Source organism: Sordaria macrospora, chromosome 3 (genome assembly GCF_033870435.1).
Source record: "Sordaria macrospora chromosome 3, complete sequence".
Taxonomy (NCBI): Eukaryota; Fungi; Ascomycota; class Sordariomycetes; order Sordariales; family Sordariaceae; genus Sordaria; species Sordaria macrospora.
The window spans coordinates 5,008,688-5,028,389 of record NC_089373.1 but is presented as its reverse complement, the minus strand read 5'-3'; the positions used below and the strand labels follow the sequence as shown (position 1 = coordinate 5,028,389).

The 19,702-nt window shown below is 53.6% G+C and overlaps 6 protein-coding genes across 6 annotated transcripts, besides 2 other annotated features; 1 reads left to right on the top strand and 5 right to left on the bottom strand.

Moving 5' to 3' along the window:
- Positions 1–17: 17 nt before the first annotated feature.
- SMAC4_08398 (uncharacterized protein) lies at positions 18–4,730 on the bottom strand (the record flags this gene model as incomplete). Its single annotated transcript, XM_003344870.3, has 1 exon — positions 18–4,730. The coding sequence occupies exon 1, from the start codon at positions 3,768–3,770 to the stop codon at positions 18–20; it is 3,753 nt and encodes a 1,250-aa protein (XP_003344918.2). The 5' UTR covers positions 3,771–4,730.
- A 73-nt stretch (positions 4,731–4,803) lies between these two features.
- On the bottom strand, positions 4,804–6,748 carry SMAC4_08397 (uncharacterized protein; the record flags this gene model as incomplete). The annotated part of the gene is made up of 6 exons (XM_003344869.2): positions 4,804–5,426; positions 5,478–5,779; positions 5,902–5,988; positions 6,210–6,320; positions 6,408–6,595; positions 6,662–6,748. 6 exons carry the CDS (start codon positions 6,746–6,748, stop codon positions 5,386–5,388), a joined length of 816 nt encoding a protein of 271 aa, XP_003344917.1. The 3' UTR covers positions 4,804–5,385.
- Positions 6,749–6,989: 241 nt separating this feature from the next.
- Positions 6,990–9,150, bottom strand: SMAC4_08396 (uncharacterized protein). Its single transcript, XM_003344868.2, has 4 exons — positions 8,657–9,150; positions 8,469–8,579; positions 7,894–8,411; positions 6,990–7,824 (listed from the first exon to the last, which is right to left on the bottom strand). Exons 1-4 carry the CDS (start codon positions 8,992–8,994, stop codon positions 7,676–7,678), a joined length of 1,116 nt encoding a protein of 371 aa, XP_003344916.1. The 5' UTR covers positions 8,995–9,150; the 3' UTR covers positions 6,990–7,675.
- A 1,208-nt stretch (positions 9,151–10,358) lies between these two features.
- Positions 10,359–10,428: a sequence feature (Short protein (SMAC4_08395, WPJ62546.1) was converted to a misc_feature.).
- Positions 10,429–10,492: 64 nt separating this feature from the next.
- Positions 10,493–10,497: a sequence feature (Short protein (SMAC4_08395, WPJ62546.1) was converted to a misc_feature.).
- Positions 10,498–11,461: 964 nt separating this feature from the next.
- SMAC4_08394 (uncharacterized protein) lies at positions 11,462–14,211 on the bottom strand. Its single transcript, XM_003344866.3, has one exon. It carries the CDS (start codon positions 13,983–13,985, stop codon positions 11,748–11,750), a length of 2,238 nt encoding a protein of 745 aa, XP_003344914.3. The 5' UTR covers positions 13,986–14,211; the 3' UTR covers positions 11,462–11,747.
- Positions 14,212–14,681: 470 nt separating this feature from the next.
- On the bottom strand, positions 14,682–16,348 carry SMAC4_08393 (uncharacterized protein; the record flags this gene model as incomplete). Its single annotated transcript, XM_003344865.1, has 3 exons — positions 14,682–15,787; positions 15,859–16,191; positions 16,300–16,348. 3 exons carry the CDS (start codon positions 16,346–16,348, stop codon positions 14,682–14,684), a joined length of 1,488 nt encoding a protein of 495 aa, XP_003344913.1.
- Positions 16,349–17,115: 767 nt separating this feature from the next.
- Positions 17,116–19,637, top strand: SMAC4_08392 (uncharacterized protein). Its single transcript, XM_003344864.2, has 6 exons — positions 17,116–17,576; positions 17,645–17,755; positions 17,899–18,125; positions 18,195–18,485; positions 18,588–19,122; positions 19,200–19,637. Exons 1-5 carry the CDS (start codon positions 17,272–17,274, stop codon positions 18,731–18,733), a joined length of 1,080 nt encoding a protein of 359 aa, XP_003344912.1. The 5' UTR covers positions 17,116–17,271; the 3' UTR covers positions 18,734–19,122; positions 19,200–19,637.
- Positions 19,638–19,702: the final 65 nt, after the last annotated feature.

Below are 19,702 nucleotides of genomic sequence, written 5' to 3'. Positions count from 1 at the left end.
CACCGTCTTGCCCCTCATCACTCCGCCTCAACATCAATCTCTCCAGCTCCAGGGATAGCAACCCGATGCGTCCCCTCATCCTGCCCTTCCTGCCCATCCTTCTCTTCCTCCAAGCTCCTACTAGCCATGCTGTCCCCCTTCTGCGGCACTGCCACAACCTCCGGCTCCTCACGAGCTACATGTACACTACTAGTAAGACGCCTCATCTTGCTTCCCGCAGCCGTAGCCGTGACATTAAGCATAGTGGTCTGCCCTAGGGTGCAAGTAGTACCAGCCGCCATGGGCATAGCCGCCGTCCAAATGCCGCCGGGGGTACACTGCTGGTACGACTTTCCATCAATGCAATTCCACCCTCCCACAGGACTGCAAGCAGACCCAGCGTTATTTGCTTGATCACGAGCTTTCAGTTTCAGCTTATCCACCGCCTGCACCGACGTCTGTCCCGCCCCTCCATTTCCTCCTTCTTGGCCCGTCATATTTTCCCGCACGCACTGTGGCTTGTAGCCGTCGGCGCGCCTGCCGCGGGCAAAGATGTTTACTTCGGATTTGAGGCCGTGGCCGGGCCTGGAGTGGTTGCGGTTGGCGACGTCGTCGGCGTTGGCCGTGAAGGTAGCGGTTGCAGTTGCGGAGGAGGCAAGTGGAACGGATGTGTTTGACAGAACGGAAGAGGTGGGCGTGATAGTACGAGTCATCGTTGGCGGTACGACGACGACGACGTCAGCGTCGACGACGACTTCCCGCTTGCTAGTACCACCATCTTCCCCTAATGAGGAAGAGGCCGTAACACCAAAATCCAAATCCCGCTTGGTCTTGGTATTCCTGAAGAACTTTCTTTGCACAAAAGAGCAGCCGTCCTTGGGGAACTTCTTGCACTTTAGACAGAAACACTCGTCGTCGGCAAAGCAGAAGGCCCCGAGGGACTCGCCAGGGCAGTCGAAGCCCTTGCCCCTTTTATCCAGAATCGCTTGGTTATCGGGCATGGGCATGGCTAGTGGCATGGCGCTCCGGCGACCGACCGTAACGGGGCGGCCAAACGGACTGGTTCTGTGGACGCCTGAAACCCCACCACGTTTCTCCTTCTCGTTGACCAAACTCTTTTTCTGATAGTATTCCCCTCCACCCGCCTCGTCGTCGATGGTCAACAGCTCATCAAGACCCGTCCCACCTCCATCGGCCGCAGCCCTCTTTGCGCTGCGCGATCCGAGTCTTTTGAAACTGCAACCGTTCAGACCAATTTGGCATTTCACACAATAGCAGCCGTCCTCAATGCAGAACCCGCCGTTCGCGGCTTGGCAGATAAACGTGACGGGTCGGTTGTTCTTTTTGACCTGGCTGGTAATCCTCAAGATATATGGCGGTATTTGGCCTGGGTTGGTGTTCCTGTCACTGGTGAAGTCGCGGTCTTCAAGGAGGTTGTTTTCGGTCGGGGAGGCCAGGCCGCGCTTGCCGTCGCCGACGCCCTTCCTCTGCACAAAGTCGCAGTTGTCCGGGAACCCCCGGCACTGGAGGCAGTAGCAGTAGCCGCTGACGAGACAAAAGCCGGCGACGTCACCCGTCTCCTTGCATTCGACTTCTCGGGTGCCGTACCCGTTGTTTTTGCGAGCAATGAACTCATGCTCTTGACTGGTGACGTCCCCTTCAAGCATGCTCCCCTCAAGCAGGTGCTCCTCCCCCTCCATCTCCCCCTTGACCGGAAAATCTCTCTTCTTTGAGCCGGTGAGAGCCTTGACTACATCCCCGGGCAGCGTCACGAAGATGTCAAACTGGAGGAGGTCCCTCTTGGACTTGGTCTCAAATTTGGGCTCAGACACCACAGAATCTGAATCAGATTCGGAGGTGACATCTCTCTTGTCCGCCGGCTTCTTGTCGTCTTCCTTGTTATTGTACCCGCTGCCCTCGCCGCCCTTGCCGCCCACGTCGTTTGAGTTGGAGTCGGAGTCCACAAAAGCCTTATCTCCTTTCACCATCGTCGCCATCGATGTTCCATTCTCGTTCACCTTCCGCTCTTCGTTGAAACACCAGCATTCAGCATGTTTATAACCCTCGCACATGATCTTTGCTCTGGGGTTGGTGCAGTAGTACTGCGAAGCCAATTTGCGGGCGACAAGACCTCGTCCGCTGAGTTCACTGAGAGGGATCAAGCCTCGCCCCTCAACAACTTCCCCTGCGGAAACGTCGCGCTTCGTATTGGGCTTCTTAATCGCCTTTTCTGCTGGCGGCATACAGAAACAATCCTGATTGACGCGGGTCTTCACAGCAGAATAACAAGAAACCGGTACATCGGTCTTTTTACTCTTTTGGCAGCGCCAACCGCTCGGGGATTTCTCATCCTGGATCGCTGTTTCCATCGGTGGGTAACAGTCACACTCGATAACTCCGTTATTATTTTTGCACCGCATCTGGGCAGCGGTGTTGGCGCACATATAGCCGTAGTCTTCTGCGCGGGCGACCTTTGCTTGAGGATGTCTGCTCATGAGAGGAACGCGATAGCGCTTCTCATTCTTGATGGCCATGCTATTGTGGTCATCAATGTCTGTGGGCAGGTATGAGCCACACGAGCCAGAGTCAAAGGAGTTGATGTCATCGATGCTGCTGCGCTTCTTGCTGCTGTCAGGCAGGTCTCGCTTGTGCTTGGGGGCGTCGGAATCATCCTTCTCCGCCGGCCCTATGATCACGATATTGTGGGATTTCGTCGTGTCATTCCATTGGTACATGGCGCAGTGGCATGTCGCTAGGGTCATGTTGCGGGTGTTATCGCAGTATGGGAATTCATTTACCTTAGTGCATTTGATGCCTCGGTGGCCGGGGGTGCGTTGTCGAAGGTCGTTGTCAAGACTTCGCTTGCTGTTCTTGATTGGCTTCTCCTCATCCTCGCCCCAGATGAACTCTCCCTTTGGATCATCATTAATAGATGTTGAGGTGGACGTGGAGCCAAGCTCTCGCTTCTTGCCACTGGCTTTCTTGGTCGGCTTCACGCCCTCGTCCACAGTAAACCCCACAGCAACACCCTTGTAGCTTATGCATACGAACTTTGATTCATCCTGACAATGATACTTGTCCGCACAAGCTACCATTTGCGGCTTGTATTTACCATTAAGCATACAAGGACACTCGTACTTGTCCCTCGCGTCGCCGTAATTGCGCTTGACCATGGGACTGGTGACGGAGTGGAAGTCGGAAATTGCCTTGTCCTTGTCATCTTGACTCAATTCTTCAGGCATAGGGATGCGGCGTTTGGGCAAACTGGCTGGGGGGCGTTGGTTCCAGTAAGTAGGAGGAAGACGAGACTTCCAGTACTCAACGCCGTGCGAACCGCGGCGGTTGTGGGAAGTAGAAGGAAGACGAGACTTCCAGTACTCAGCGGTGTGGGAGCCACGGCGGTTGAAAGAGTTCACATGAGACTCGACATTATCGTCGAGGGTATCCCCATGCTCGCCAGAGTAATTTTCGGCGGTGATATCCTCGCGAGAGACATAGACATACTCTTGACGGCCATCGTCTTCAGAGTCTGATGTGAAATAATCGGACTCGTCAGCAGCCTTCGACTCTTCAGATCGAAGACTAACAGTCGTAGTGGTGGGATGGATGGTGTCGGAGACGGTTGCGGGACTAACGATGGCGGTGTCCTGCTTGATGATCGCGGTGTTGGGGAAGGTGTTGGGGATGATGGGGGAGGCTGTGATGGGGACCGTCGCCAGGAAGGCGGAGGCCGCTAGCGTGAAGGCCAGCTTCATGACTGCTTGTGTGTAGGGGGTTTGTCTATGCCCCATGTCCGAGTGTGTTGTGTTTCTGTTGAGCTTAATACGAGTACTTGGAAAGGGGATGTGCTAAGCAGGCCGGTTAACGGAAATGTTTCACACAGAGATGGAGGGGAGAGGCCAATGGTGGAAGATCACTTACCATGTGGTTTTAATACAGACTTTTCGGCGACTGAACATCGTCGAGCCCATGACCGTTTTGTTTCCATAGGGGTTGAATAGCCCATTGAAGTTTCTGAAGAAGACTAGGATCCATGGCATGGAAGGGATTGTGCCGCTCCGTGCAGGCGACAGGCTGGCCATCATGGCGAAAGAGCTGCAAATTGGATGTCAAAGCATATCCCGTTGCCTTAAGTTCGCGGCTATTTCGAGATAAAGGGACCCCGACTCTGAGTTTCGGAGTGGCGGCTCATTGTTTTGTTGATGACAAAGGCCAACACGGTACCGCGACGGTTTGCGATGGTCTATGCAACCATGGTAACGAGGCCGATCATCCCTCGTCGCGGCCTAGAAGAGGACCATGAGAGCTTGGTGCAATATGTGAAAGTTTCAATTAAGCGCTGCCAGCCGAATCCTGCCACTTGACCTCACGGGCAAAATGAAAATTGAAAAGTCGTGAAAGAAGGTAAGACGAAGAATGGGCGCTTGGGTGAATTGGACGGTTGATAGGAGGAATAGTCAAGTGAGGCCACGCACCTTCCCTGGGTCCGGGCAAGAAAGCCGGCTCAGTGCGAAGAACGAGGCCGGTAAGCCCAATGGCGGCTGGTCTCGCATGGGAAAGAATCAAAGTATCAAACATTTGATCATCAGGACAGAACTCCCTCGGCACAATGAGCCTCTTGATGTATGGAATGGGAGCGCTGCGGGAGAGTGTCTTTGTTGTTGTCATTGTTCATGTTGGACAAATTTCCAACCCTAACCCCTCAGCGATGAGTGTGCTCGAGCCCGGGGGCACTGGAGTGACGGGTTGCCCGCGTTGGTCAGCGATGCTAAGCTTGTGGCAGGTCAGCACGATGAAATGGATAACTCAATAGAATGCAAAAATGTGCTCCGCGAGGTTTTATGCGCGCAGTCAGCGAGCGGATACTAGGTTTTGCATCTTTCTATATCAAGATGCTTCGCAGCCCGTGTTGTTCAATGTTTTGGACGCCGAACTCAGGATGTCATCCTGACACCAGTCCAGGATTCTTTGAGAGGAGTCCACCCGTTCAGGCCCCGTTTGAGTGGGTGGGATGAGATTGACTCGCGTCATCTAAGCATATTCGAACGACATGGAGGTTGGAGTTTTGGAGCAGGTGGTCTTAATGCTGGGGTCGATGGTAGGTAGGCAGTTACCAAATATCAAGCTTAGCGTCTCGCTTGGGCCCCTGGAAATCCAATGTCGGGTCGGGAATCAACTCCCAGAGTCCCGATCACGCTCTTCCTCTGAACCAGACCCTGCAGTTTTGAGTTCCGGCTGGAATCGGTAGCGGATTCGTGAGCCCTTTGGGGATGTACTCCCTTCCCTTCCCCAATTCTACCCCGGCTTGCGACCGTACACCACACGCAGCATGTAATAACCGTGAACCTCAGGGTTATTCCAGCCCCTCTTAATGTGGTTGCAAAACACCTTGGTCTCCTCTGGAGTCTATCCCATAACGAGAGTGAAGACGTAATTGAGGTATCCTACTAAACGAGTTAGCATAAACTCCGCATCCAAATTTTGAAGGCCATACTTACCCTCGATATCCGCCTCAGCTACCAACTTGTACCACAGACCTCTCTCCGCCGCCTTCTTCTCCGGATGCCAGACCCCCATTGGGCATTGAATGCCCACAAACTCAATGTCAACGAATCCGGCTGCTTCCATACCCTTACGTTGCAAATCCTCCTCATACACCGTAAATGTCCTCCCCAACTTCCTACCACCCTCCCTAAACACCTTGCCCCATTGATCCATAGCCTCAGTTGCCGTTCCATCATCACTCAGCCAAGTCATGCCACTGCCACAACTCTCCACGTAACCGCCTGGCTTACAGACCCTAAAGGCGTTATGGAAAAGAGCATACCAGTCTTCAACCACACCAGCTAACATCCGCATGTTAGAAAATCGACGCTATTCTTGGCCCAAGTCTATTCCCGGTTGCAATCTTCTATCTCAAACTTGACGTTTGGAGGAATCCATGAGGGCTGGATGGGGAAAACGTCGGTGCCCATGACTTCCGCATTCGGAAACTCGTCGGCAAAGTCACTAGAATAGAAAGACAGGCTTTGGTTAGCACGGGGCTGAACGAGAAGAAGTGAAATCGGCCGCGTAGAGATAAGCTCCACCAAAGGTGCAAAACCCCTCCCTTGTTGTCGCTCGACACGGTGGCTCTGATGATTACTGTCACGACTTTGGGTGCAGAAATCATTCACGAAGTCCTTTCACGTGGCTGGGATTTCATGAAATGAACGCGTGGAAGAACTTACATGGCCCACATGCCATTACCTGTCGCAATATCCAACACTTTATAGACCTTCTTCTTATCAAGTGGCGAAAGGTAGAGCTTTCCGTCCAGCTGTACCAACATAGCGTGGTGGCTTTCCGATACATGAATCTCGTCAGTATTTTATACGGTCATCTCCAGCCTTGTGAAGCCATATGGGGGTACTACACTTGTCACTTACTAGATTTCCAGCGCCTCAACATGACGTTGGTCATTGGGCTCCCAAGACTCGGCATTGCCGACATCACCGTGGTAGGTTCTTTTATGGACAGTCCGGTAGTCATAGATAGTCGAACTCAAGGAAGCGGTGGTCGAAGCGATCGAGCCGATTGAAGAGGCGCCGTCATCTACTGTATCTTCTTCTTCAAGCTGTGCGAGTATGGGGGCTGGTCAGCTGGTGACTAAACATCGGTGGCGGTGGGAAGTTGAACTTACGGCGTCAGCCTGCTGTTGCCAATGCGACGCAGGGAGAAGTCCAGCAGCCTCTGCCTGCTCGGTGGTAAGCGGGGCTGATGAAGCCATCTTCTTGACTTGGCTGGGACCGTGAGCGGTAGAAGACGTGTGCTGTGATCGAGACAGAGCGGAAGTTGAAGTAAAACAAGGGCCTGGTTGAGCTCTGGAGTGTAGATAAAAAAGTGAATAATGTATTCTCAGTCAAGCTTTATACGAGAGGATATTTTGGGGGGGGGGGGGGGGGGGGGGGGGGGGGGGGCATTGGAGGGCGGTAAAACACCCTTCCAAGCACAGCCTCTGCTTTGACATTCATTGTGTGTCCTGCATCAATGGTAATGCCTTCCCTATGTAGTCCTAAGGCGTGTTTAGTTCGAAGCGCGCTCGGTAATCCACCATAAGACTCAATCCCTGTTGTTGTTTGTGCACGCTGGTCCGTCGAGAAGTTCGGCAGCGGAGTGGGCAGAGACAGACTGCACCCAAACCCTACACCAGGAAAGTCGGCGTTTTGGAGTTCGTTGGCAGGTGATCGTCTCAAAGCCCGCAACTCGTACCCTGATCAACAGGCCTCTGAGCGATTGGCAGAAGTGATGTTGGCACGTGTCGATTGGTCCGGTAGACACACCCCTAGAAATCCAGAACACCGTTGTCCGTTACGAGGTGCTGCCTGAATGGGGCCTGCACCTCGTCTGCCCGTCTTCCGGCCCGTTCAGCGGCCCGACCTGGAACTCTCGACCCCGAACCCAAACCCCACACCGACATCTTCTGCCAGACGCCAAGATATCCCTGACTGAATGTCAACGAGCCGTCCTAGGATGTGTGCATCGAGAAAAATAGGTGCATTCACCTGGAGCAGTCTACATGATGGTATCGGTGTCGTGAACTTGGACCCTCACTTGATTCGGTCATTTGCCCACCAGATTATGGATTTCCAAGCATTCCCCCGCGCTCACAGCCTGGCAGTGGTTCAGTCCCCCCCCCCCCATGTCCTCAGAGTTCTTACTCGGGCTTCCGACCCCATACAGAACGCGCCTTGGTGTAGCCGTGGATCTTGGAGCTGTTAAACTCCTTTCTGAGCTGGGCCGCATAAAGTGCAGTCTCCTCAGGACGCCACCCCATAACCGCGTTGAACGTGTAGTTCAGGTAGCCTGCGTGACCACAAATCAGTATGAACCCAGAACGTCTTCAGCCACAACTTCATCGTGAAGCAGACTTACCATCGAGATCACTCTCAATCGCGACCTTCCACCAGAGTCCTACTTCGGCCAGGTGCTTGTCCCCAGGCCAGGTATTGACAGGAAGGAAATACTCCTTGACTTGAATATCCACGAAGCCCGCCGCTTCCATGCCCTTACGCTGGAGATCAAGATCGTAGACTTCGAACGGCCTGCCCATCTTCTTTCCAGCCGCATTCCATACCCTCCCCCACTGGGCCATTGCGCTTTCGTACTTCACTGACCCATCGTCACTCGTAAATGAGCTATTTGAATTAATGCTTTCGGTCCAGCCACCGGGCTTGCAGACGCGATAAGCCTGGCGAAATAGCCCCTCCCAGTCCTGGACGACGCCGAACATCATACGCGTGTGGACGAAATCGAAGGTATTGTCGGCCCAAGTCCACTCTGAATTGCAATCGTCCAGTTCAAACTTTACGTTGGCCGGAACCCAGGATGGCTGAATAGGGGTAATATCGGTACCGATAACCTCGGCATTGGGGAATTCATCAGCGAAGTCGCTGGGGAGAGAGCGTATTAGGCAAGGTATCAACTGGCACAGGATTTGTAAGACTCACATTGCCCACATGCCGGTTCCCGTTCCGATATCGACGACTTTCTGAATCTTCTTCTTGTCAAGAGGAGAATTGTAGAGTTTTCCGTCGAGGATCACCGTCCATGCGTGATGACTGTTTTCATTAGCTGAACTCGCCCTACGTCTGGCGAAGAGGAATGCCGAAGAAGCGCTAGCATGACGATGACTTACGCAATATCTAACGCCTGCTTATGGCGCTCATCGTTAGGCTGCCAGGATTCGACATTGCCCATCTCCTTATGATAGGTTCGCCCATGGATGTTGCGATACTCGAAAATGGACTCGGTCAGCGAGGCGGTGCTGGAAATGAAGGATCCCAGGCTCGAAGCTGAATCATTATTGGGATCCTCTTCCGTGTCCGGCTGGTGCCAATGTGAGGCAGGAAGAATGCCGACTGCAGTTTGCTCCTCATTGCTCAGTAATGGCGCCTGCTGTGCAGGCTCGGCCGCCGGCGATGCTCCCTTGCTTGGGCTCTTTGGGCTTTTGGGGCTCTGAAGATTGGAAGCCATGCTTGTGATTTGGCAGTGAAACGCCGTGAGGAAGACAGGAAAGATAGATGCCGAGAACGAAATCCAAAGGAGACGACAGAGGGTCGACGGTTGAGGTACGGTTAAAGGTTCGGGAGAAGAAGTGTGATTCAACCAGATTTTGAGCACTGATAACGAGAGGGGCATCCCCTCGTACGGCCAAACGGCATTAGCCGGTACAGTTGCTAGGTAGCCTTTCATCCACTGTGAAGAACGCTGAAGTAGTGTTCTGAATGTCGGGGAGACCGGTCAGCAGGTCAATTGACATGTGCCAAAGCCGACATCCGCACTTTCTACACCCCTACTGTAACCCTGGGGGACCAGGTAACGGTAGCCCCTACCCAAAAGAGGTTATTGCCCCTGCAGCCTGCAGCAGCACCCAACCATCACAGTACATACCGGACACGTCGTATTCTTCCTAGCGTTGTACCAGAACTCTTCGGGACTCCCATCCGGAGGATATCGCAGCGCTGTTAGACGGACATGTGTTAAGCGGGCTGGCGGGGAATGTCAGTCCGGTCCTTCACCCAAACTGCTGCGGGCTCCCAAGGCTCAGCTGCCTAGGCGAGCCGATCCAGAGACGTTGACAACGGACGATGGAACGAAGGAGTTTCGGTAAAGTGGACTATCGGATTACGATATCACCACTTGTCGAGTGCCGGCGCGGGGAGAAGTTGGGACTTACCAGATTTTCGCATCGTTGAAATGAGCTGTGATTCCCGTCATGGCCGAGAGTGAATGGAAATCAACCCCTTGCCGCGCTTTCAGTAGGTCAATCCAGGGTTCATCATCCGTATCCGACACGACGAACCTTCTGTGTCAAGTCCGTCAAGTGCATGGAGCTTGATGGATTGAGGCTCTGTTTCGTTTTGAGACTTCAAATCCAGCCAAGCTCCAAGAGGTGTATTGTGTGTGGGGTTGACACTCGACAAGAAGTAGAACTGGTGTTTCGTTGTAGTCGAATATAATGGTAACGGTTGTGGCGGCTTTGCCTCGATTCCACAGGTGCTTTAACCGGCTCGGACCTGATAGACGGAAAGCGAGAGAACTTGCATGGCCCACATTCCGTTGCCTGTTCCAACGTCGAGCACTTTATGGATCTTCTTCTTGTCAAGTGGGGAGAGGTAAAGCTTTCCATCCAATTGAACCATGGAGTGGTGACTATCCGATGCAAATGGTGTTAATATGCAGTCAAATTCATCAATGCGCAAGGCCTCGAGCTCCGGCTTACAAAATCTCCAACGCATCAACGTGACGCTGATCGTTAGGTTCCCATGACTCGGCATTGCCAATTTCGGCGTGATATGTTCTTCCATGAATAGTGCGGTAGTCATAGATACTGGAGCTCAGGGAAGCGGTGGTCGAAGCGAGGGATGAAATCGTCGAGGCACCGTCATCAGCGGGATCTTCTGCGAGCTGCGAATCAAAGGATTAGCCCTCCTGCTGAGATGATGAGAGATGCATTGGACCTGTGACTTACTGCATACTGAGTCCAGTACGATGCAGGGAGAATACCAGCAGCGTTTTGTTCCTCGGTGCTGAGCGGTGCTGGCCCGGAGTCAGAGGCAACTGGTGGCGGCGAGGTGGGGGTTGCTCGCTCTTGGGGCTTTGAGAGCCCGGGCTACTCGGGCTCTTGGGGCTCGTAGGGCTCTTGGAACTGGCCCCCATCTTCGCAAAGTTGTGGGAGAAAAGTGTTGGTACCTTAGCTACGCAGGTGTGTAGGTCTGATCAAGATCCCTGGACATATCAGCCAAGTCGACTCGGAGACATTTTTATGCTTGCAAAATGCGACGAGTCAATTCCAGTGTCGCTTTGTGGGCCGTCCAGCCCCTTCAAAGTTAAACACCGGGCCCCGCTGAAGAACTAGTGTATAGAGGCGAACATACCCTAACTCGACGTAGATCGTTGTCTTTGTGTCGATGGTCCTGCGGCATCAAACCTGAGATGGTCGATTCTGGATGCGTCGCGTTGCTCTAGCAGTCGACATATTGGAAGTGGAAAAGCGCTGTGTGTGCTTTCAGGATCTGGCTTGGGCAAAAGCCATGACTTCGTCCGCCAGCGGTCTCAACGCTGAGCAGGCCAGGGAACGGTCTCATGATGCCTCCCTGGTGCGGCCCTAAAACGTGGTGATCGCGGGACCACACCGTAATACGAGCGTAGTGGCAATTGACAAGACGAAGTACCGAACAACAATACACGAGAAGAAGCGGAATAAAGAGAAAGGGGTAGAGTAGAGCTGCGGAGTTGGAGATGCTAGTGTAGTGGAATGATGGTCAGGCACGGCCAGCTGAGGGGAGCTTGATGAAGAGGCGAGAACCATTTCACGCCTCCACACGCGTGCCGCAAACCGTTGAGGTACGGTCGAGAGGGCGGGGAGGGCGGGGCCCGGTACGGCCCGGTGCCTGACCCTCGTCCGTCGTCTGGTCCTGCCCAGCTGCGGCTTTCCCAGACTCATACACAAGAACTAACTACCGATACTACCACCGACGGCAGAATAAACACAAAGTGCGCGACGGAAAACGTTGGGAATGAATATATGCTGAGTCTTTTCAGTCCAATTGCGGCCTTTCAGATGTCAAAACACCTTGGAAAGATCAGGACTCTGTGATTACCGGGGAGCATTTGGACGCCAGGGAACCCTGGAAGACCGAGTTTTCCCATACGGAACGATGGCGCTTACGCCCAAGTGCCATGTGGCCGGTGACTTCTGGTAGGAAAGGGCGTGTGTCGATAGTTTACCAAACCCCTCCAAGAACCCTCAACATGTCCTGAAAATTTCCAGGGACTCCTAGTCCGGTAACGGGATCCCACCCCTTCTTGGCATTCCATCCTCCAACAATGACATTTCCACTCTGACTTCCCTCACCTATGTCTTCTCCGTCTCCTTCTCCTACTTCCACTTCCCACCCCCATTCCTCTCCGTCTCCATCTGTGTCTCCTTCTCCTTGTGTCCCATCCGCCCTGTCTACCTCCGTCGAATTGCCCTGCCTCTTCTCTACAACTTTCTGTCTTCGGCCTTTCCCCTTCCCTTTACCCTTATCGTTCACGTCCTCCATCACCTCCCCAGGGAAAACACATCCCTCGCTCCTTCCACCTTCCACATCCTTCAGTACCCCTCTCACTCTCTGATCCAAGTACAGATGCCCATTTAACCACCCCAGACTCCTCTTCCCTTGCCTCAAGCGTTGATCATTAACCAACGCCACCATAGCCGCCACCACCGGCGTTGACGCACTCGTCCCGCGTACCTCCACCATCTCTCCGCGGTGCATGATTTGGAAGCCTGAACCGATGGCAGCAATGTCTGGCATGCCGCGCCCGTTAAGAGAGAAGTAGACCGGTTTTTGAGCATGAGGGTGAGCTGTTTTCCTCGGTTTGTTTGATCCGGAGCGGACATGACTGGAGACGTATGGGTCTACAGCTGCCCGTTGCCAGAGAGGCCGATCAAAGTACTCGCTAAACCCACCGGAGGAAAAATCGGCGCCTGTGAGGTTGAGGGCGGTGTTATCCGTTGCTCCTACACTAGTAACCCACGGACAGGAAGCAGGGAACGTGGGCACAAAAGCTCGTCGACCTGATCCATCGTTTTTTATGCAAGAGTCACCACCGCCAGCGGAGTAGCCGATGCCTGCCGCCCCGCCGTCACCCGTTGCCACGAGGACAGAAGTACCGCGCGCTGCCAAGGCAGCAAAGAGATCGCATACTCTGTGAGCGTATCTGCGCGGGACGGATTGCTCGTCGTCTGCATAGCTGATGCTTAGCACATGGGGGATCTGCGTATCAGGCAAGGCCAACAAGGCTTGCAAGAACTCGAGGAAGGGCTCGTTATTGGCTCTAGGATCGTTCGCAGGGAGGGGACGGCCGGAAGAATCCAGTTTTGTCCCGCGCCCGCCGGTGGCGTAGTAGATCACTTGGGTAGGATGACCAAGGCTAAGAGCATATTGAACGTCGAGGTTGGCCTCGAGGCCGGAGAGGGCTGGGTCGGTGGAATGCAGGTCCCAAGGCGTGGCGTTGTTGAGGAGGGTTATGGTGATGTTGTAGGGGGGCTCCGCGGTTGCATTTGTGACGGGCGGGCGGGTCAGGCTGCCACCGCTGCCGCCCCGGGATGGAGTGGGTGTTGGAGGAAGCAGTTCGGGAGCGTAGGCAGTTAGGAAGGAGGTCACGTCTTGATGGGTGATGTATTGCTCCAGAAAACCGGCGATGCCGAAGCGCACGGGGGAGGGAGAGCGAGGGCGGGGAGGGTGAGTGTAGGTGAGGTTGTAAAGCTTGCGGATGCAGCCTGGGAAGGTGCCGGTCCAGCAAGGAGGAGCAAAGAACTCCTCTCGGGTGGACAGTTTGGGCTGAGCTGGCTGGCGACGTCCGAGGCGGAGGGTACTATCGTTGTGGTTGCGAGGAGGCATGAAGTGTGTAAGCGGGTGGACGAAGTCAACGTGGTCGTTGAGCCACCTGGGGATCGTGTAAGAGCGGGCGCGAAGTAGTTGGGTACCAGGGTCACCGCTATACGAGTAGTAGGCTAGGTCGGCTCCAAAGAGTGTCTCGACTGTAGTAGCTGTAGCATCAAAGGTGATCCAGCTGCTCTCCGCCTTGTAGCTTGTGATGCCGTGGGACTGTAGCCAACGGCCTACTGCTGTGATTGACTTATGGTCTGGTTGACGGTGTTTGTCGACTTCTTCTTTTGTGAGATGACGGCTGTTGGGGTCGTTGCCAGATGTAGACTGCTGCAGGAGGCGTCTTTTCAGCGCTTCTATCCCGGCTTCTTTCAGCGCAATGGACAGTTGTATCTGATCGGAATCGGTGGCATGGTGATCGAGTTTCCACCCTACCGACAAGTGGCTAGCTTCTTCGACGACGACTCTTGAGGCTGTGGCTAGCGAGGAGAAAAGGGAAAAGAGGCCTAGGAGGGCCCAGATGGGAGCTTGGAACATGGTAACCAAAGAGGCGGGAGGAGAACCGGACAGTGGTTTTTCAATCATCCGCCGTACCACGATGATAGCACCACTGTCATTTTTCAACCAAACGTAGATGGTGTCGCCCGTTTATATCTTTGGCGCATTAACACCTGGCCAGAGTATGAAGACGACAACTGTGCCCGTGTTGAACCCGGATGATTCGTGACGGAGGGTCCGAGGATGTTGAGGTATGTTCACCAAAGGGTACCATGGACACGGTATGCATGGTGTACATGGTGTACATGTTGGCTTCCCCGCGTCAACTTGTACCTGGGTCCAAGGAAGATTCGACCGTCGGTCATGATCGGAAGATGCTGCCGAGTTCTTGGCGGTCAGGAGAATGGTACATGGAGGCTCAATGTTGCTAAACTTGGAAAAGCAATATACTGGAGAAGCCACCGTGGGGACGGTAATATGGAGGTGCTTCGTGGTGTGGTGCCAAGAGTCAAGCCGAATTTGTTAGCCACGGGCCCTGAATTCAGCCGCGACGGCCTCTATGGGAGCATTGGTGGGCATATAGACAAGTTATAGGGTAGGGGGTCCCGAGCAGTCGTCCACGGAGGAAGAAAGATTGCCTCTCGATACAGTGTAAGAAGGTTGCCGATTATTGAAAGTAAGACGACAAGCTTCCAGACCCTTAGGAGAGTCGTAGGTCCTTGGTATCCAGCTAACACTTGTTAGTCGCAAAGGGATGCTGACAGCAGCAATTGTTCGGAACGGCTAGGGCGCCACGGTACCAGTACCCTCGGATACCACATCAGGCTTCCTATTGACTTCGCCTCCAGGATTTATTGCTCGTATTCCCCACCGCCGATCCTCCGCAACCGCGCTTCCGAATCGGTTCAAGAGTGTTCCGACGGATGCTGGGCCGATGACCGTATTGAGCACGATGGCCCAGACTGCAATGACAAAGGCCTTGCGCGACAGATACGGTGTCTCATTCAAGCCGATCTGTATGATGAGAAGCCCAATCTCGCCGCGCGCGGCCATGGCAGTCCCAAGGAAGGCTGCTGGGACCCAGTTTTGTTTTGCCGGGGTTGTCGAGAGCGCTTTTTCTGAGGAACTCGGCTTCTTATGTACGACGAGATCCCACAGTGGAATCACTAGACCGACGATCAGCTTGCCTAAAACCATCAGGACAGTAAAGACAATGCCCTTCCAGATGACCTCGCCTGTCCAAAGCTCGATAAAGGGGATGGAGAAGCCAATGCTGGCGAAGAAGCATGGTTGAAGAATGAAGCGTTGTGCATCTTGGATGTATCGCCCAAACGTGCTGGCAAATGTGGGCCTCTTTTGTTTCGCATTGTCATCGTGGTCTTTTCTGTCGCTTGGTTCGTCGGGGTGTGAATGCTGCTTGCTAGGTAGGCTCGACACCACTGTCCCGGCTAGGAATGCACCGAACAAACCGCTTGCGCCGGCATACGCAGCGATGGCCAGGAACGCGCAAAGGACCAGCACCATCAGAATCATGTTGGCGATGTGTCCGAACTTTGGGAAGAATCGTGCTTTGATAGCTGGTAGACGGAACAGGGGGCCCAGGACGAACTTGGCTGCCAGAGGCGTCAAGATGGCCATCAGACCGCTGGCTAGGATGGGCCGCCCTATGACCCAACCGAGATTCGCATTTTTGATATCGCGTAGCTGAGAGATGACACTGACGAGTACCAGTCCGCAGACATCATCGAGAATGGCGGCGCTGATAAGGACAGTGCCGACACGGGTCTGGGCAAAGTCGTGCTTGGACGAGGCGCTGTTGATGACGACAAAGGTGGTCCCTAGGGAGGTGGAGCAGAGGGCAGTGCCGACAATGAAGGCTTCGAGGGGGCCTATGTGTTGAGTATCGGTGTGTGTTCGCCATGAAAGAAGCCAAGGGGACGGATAAGTGAGGGCAACAAACCATAGCCAAAGCCAGTATAGAACAGGGCAAACGTCAGGGCAATCGGGGTGAGCACACCAAGAAGGGCCGCGCTGGTGCTGAGGAGCAAGTTCTGCCAAAGAAGATCGAGACGAATGGTCAAACCGCCTTCAAAGATGATGATTATGAGACCAATGTAGCCCAAGGCAAGAAATGTCTCCTGCCATTCCAGGGCCAGGATGTTGCCAATGGGGACGCCGTAGATGAGACCGACAATGATTTTCCCAATGAGCCCCGCATGGAGCACCTTGTCGGCCAGCCATTCGGACACGGCAAGAACGAAGAAGAATGAGATTAAGGTCAAAATGCTGACGACTGGAAGAAGAAGAAGAAGAAGAAGAAGAAGGAGGAGGAGGAGGAGGAATCAGCTGTGGTTCCTGTTGGGGAGGAAAGGGAGCGAATGACAAGCGACAGGTAACACACTGTCTGGTTCATGATATTCGAGGAAGGCGCCATTTCCTTGGGCACTCATGCTTCGGAGCGTGTCGCAACCAGCACTCCAGCTTGGCCGACTAATTGAGGAAGAATCGAAGCAGTAAGAGACGAGAGCAATCCCGTGAAGCACCAGATCAATGTTGTCGTTGGTCGTGACGGAAAACGGATCTCAATCGATCCCTTTAGCGGTGCAAATGAACCATTTTAGGCCAAGACAGCTTCGACATTGCAGTACTTAGCTTACCATAGTTCTGACGATCAGAAACAGGTACCTTTACGGCCAAGAAGTACAGATGGATCAAGTACAGCCAATCGGCTGCCCATACGGAGGGCTTGGCAGAAAATGGTTCATTTGCACCGCTAAAGGGATGACGATGCAGTGTTCTTCCCTCCAGTCTGCCACAGCGCGCTGATTGCACCGCAATCAGGAGGTCAGTGTCTGCAAGGGAGTCCCGTCTACAGTCTTGATGTTCATGGCGCTGTGTTTTTGGCGGAGAGGTTCGTGCATTCACGCAAGCACGGGCCACCACACCAGAACTCGGCCTCGGAGGGCGCTGGCCTGGCCCCCGGCAGTCTTACCTGCCCAGACAGCCGGGCCGTGTTCAGCCCTCCAAGGCCACTCGCATCCTGTTCACTCTTTTCGCGGCTGTGTTCACTCTTCCCCGGCCACGCATGGTCTCACAATCCAGCCACTAATCGATGCCCCTGCCTGTCACACAAATGGCCATCAAGAAGAATCGGTGTTTCCTTTTTGCGCGTTCGTCGCAGTGGATAGAACGCTAGCAACTATACAATGCCGTTGGCCGCCCGTGCAATACCCCTCCCGCTCTCGCTGTTCAATTCACAACGTCACGTTTTCTGCTCCTGGACACACACAGTCGAGGTTGAACCCACGGTCGTTCCTCTCAATAATCCAGTTTGCCAACCTCTGTTATTTCAAATCGCCTATAAACCGCAAGCATGGCTTCCAACTCCAAAAGCCCCAAAAGCCCACAGAACAGAGGATTAACAAGGGTGCCGATATCGATGTTGCTCAGCAATGAGGAGCAAACAGCAATCGGTATCCTTCCTGCCTCGCACTGGGAACAGCAGTTGACGCAAGAGGATCCCGATGAAAGAATAACTGAAAGGGCCAAGACCGTCTCGCTCACAGAGTCCATTTTCGAGTATCGCCAGTTCCATGGAAGAACATATCATAGCGTTATCGGTCGGGCGGAATCATGGGAACCCAATGATGAGCGTCATATCGATGCAATGGAGATTGCGTAAATACCTACCTAACCAGCATCCAAGCATCGTGAACATCGTTTGCACGTGCTAACCATTGCAACAGCCACCACGGTTATATGGTGCTTATGGGACACAAGTTGTATCGCGCTCCACTTGACAAGCAGAGGGTGCGAAAGGTGTTGGACGTTGGGACAGGAACCGGCCTGTGGGCAATGTAAGTCTTACCTCACACGTCCTGCATACTCGTTGGGTCTCGAAGCGCTTCCTCGTTTTATACCCCGGGTTGGACATGCGATTCGAGCCGTGACAGGAACAAGCCCCAATCGCCGTTCTAACAGTATATCCGATGCTCTCCAGTGACTTTGCCGACGAATTTCTCAAAGCCGACGTCGTCGGTACAGACATTACCCCTATTCAACCTTGCTGGGTGCCCGCCAATGTCAAGTTCGAACTTGATGATTGCAACTTGGAATGGACCTGGCCTGACAACACCTTTGACTTCGTCCATGGGCGTATGCTAATCGGGATTATCGAAGACTGGTACGAGTTTCATCGTCAGGCCTTCCGTACCTGTAAACCGGGCGGTACGTATCCCCGGACCCCTTCCATCCACCTGTTGTCCATCGACAGTCACTCACAAAATTCCCATGCAGGCTACGTCGAAACTTTTGTCGCTAGCACTTCTTTCCATTGTGACGACGGTACAGTAAAAGAGGACAGTGCCATGTCGCAATGGGGCAAGGTGTGGCGTGAAGGCGGTAGAAAGCTCGGCCGAACTTTTGAGGCTTACGAGAACGACCTCCAACGCAAGGCTATGGAAGCCGCTGGCTTTGTGGATATTGAGTATAAAGACTACTTTGTTCCGATGGGCGGCTGGGGTGATGATAAAGAGGCGGCTGAGAAAGGTCTTTGGTGCAAGATAACCGTCGAGGCGGACCTTGAAGGTGAGCTTCCATTTGCGCGTGCAGCGAGCACACAGTTCGCATCCAGGACTCTATCATTGACCATGAGTGACCTAAATGGGCTGATGCTAATATTTTTTTCAGGATACACCAATTATATTTTCAACGTTATTGTAGGGTGGACTCCAGAGGAGACCAACGCGTATACCGACCAACTGAAGAAAGAGTGGAGCAATCCCAACATTCACGGGTACTTCTGGGCACGCAGTGCCTGGGGCAGGAAGCCATAATAAGCCCCAAGGGACAGCCAGATGGCTAGATGACTAGGGAATGTTTCTGCGATCACGGGCAGACATATTAGGGAATAATACCTGAACGACATCGAGGCCCACCTCAGCTTCCTGGCACCCTTGGCAGCAATCTTTGGATATCTTTGTCCTGTCCAGGACCGGCATATCTCTCCTTATCCAGGCAACAACCTCTCACATCTCAAGCCTGTGTCGTCAAATCTGCACACATCGTCAGGTTAATCGCAATCAATCCATCAAGTTCATCAAGGCCACCCTCAAGGATGCCAATGAAATCCTTCACCAGGAAACAAGCGTCAACTACAGCGTAGTGTCCTTCTCCGCCATCTCGATTTCCGTCGCGGGGCTCTCAAGGCCCAACTGACCTCAAAGTGAGTTTCAATTCAGATGTCGACTCACTGTCCATCTCACCACCCGACCAAACTAACCATGGCGTCTTTTCACACAGCTTCACCCACAACTCTTTCAGATGTCCGAAACTCGCATCCGTCGGCGACACCGCATCTCGGTAGATATTCCAACGGTTGGTACTAACCGATACAACGGGCGCAAGCTTCCAGAGGCATCCGTCTGGTTGATCCGTCCCGCCGAAGCCCCGCAAGTAAGGGCCTTCATATGCCTCTCGCTTACCAGCTCACTCCCCTGTAATATCTAGATTAACCAACCCCCTCTTCTTCCACCAGGTCGTCGGTAATCTGATCGGCTTGACGAGACGCCAATCCCTTTTACTGTCTTGAAGGCACACGTACGCTTCATTTTCTGGACTAGAAACGCCGCTGTCACCCCAGGCTCCGCAGCCCAGAGGAATACGGAGGCAACAATCCGATCAATGGCAAGAACGACCGATGTGGGTAGAGTAAGCGGCTGGTTGCGACTCAAGTTGACGTTCAAGTGTACGTTAGATCCTCTGGGGTACGTTAGATCCTGTGATTCTTCCATTGCATGCCACAT

What these genes read in the sequence shown, in the direction of transcription:
- SMAC4_08396 (XM_003344868.2), bottom strand. Translation starts at nt 8,994, where the DNA reads ATGGCTTCCAATCTTCAGAGCCCCAAAAGCCCAAAGAGCCCAAGCAAG. An exon ending in AAGCAGGCGTTAGATATTGC is followed by an intron (nt 8,580 to 8,656) that starts GTAAGTCATCGT and finishes TAATGAAAACAG; the next exon opens with TCATCACGCATGGACGGTGA. An exon ending in GGAACCGGCATGTGGGCAAT is followed by an intron (nt 8,412 to 8,468) that starts GTGAGTCTTACA and finishes CTCTCTCCCCAG; the next exon opens with CGACTTCGCTGATGAATTCC.
- SMAC4_08394 (XM_003344866.3), bottom strand. Translation starts at nt 13,985, where the DNA reads ATGATTGAAAAACCACTGTCCGGTTCTCCTCCCGCCTCTTTGGTTACC.
- SMAC4_08392 (XM_003344864.2), top strand. Translation starts at nt 17,272, where the DNA reads ATGGCTTCCAACTCCAAAAGCCCCAAAAGCCCACAGAACAGAGGATTA. An exon ending in GGAACCGGCCTGTGGGCAAT is followed by an intron (nt 17,756 to 17,898) that starts GTAAGTCTTACC and finishes GATGCTCTCCAG; the next exon opens with TGACTTTGCCGACGAATTTC. An exon ending in CGTCGAGGCGGACCTTGAAG is followed by an intron (nt 18,486 to 18,587) that starts GTGAGCTTCCAT and finishes TATTTTTTTCAG; the next exon opens with GATACACCAATTATATTTTC.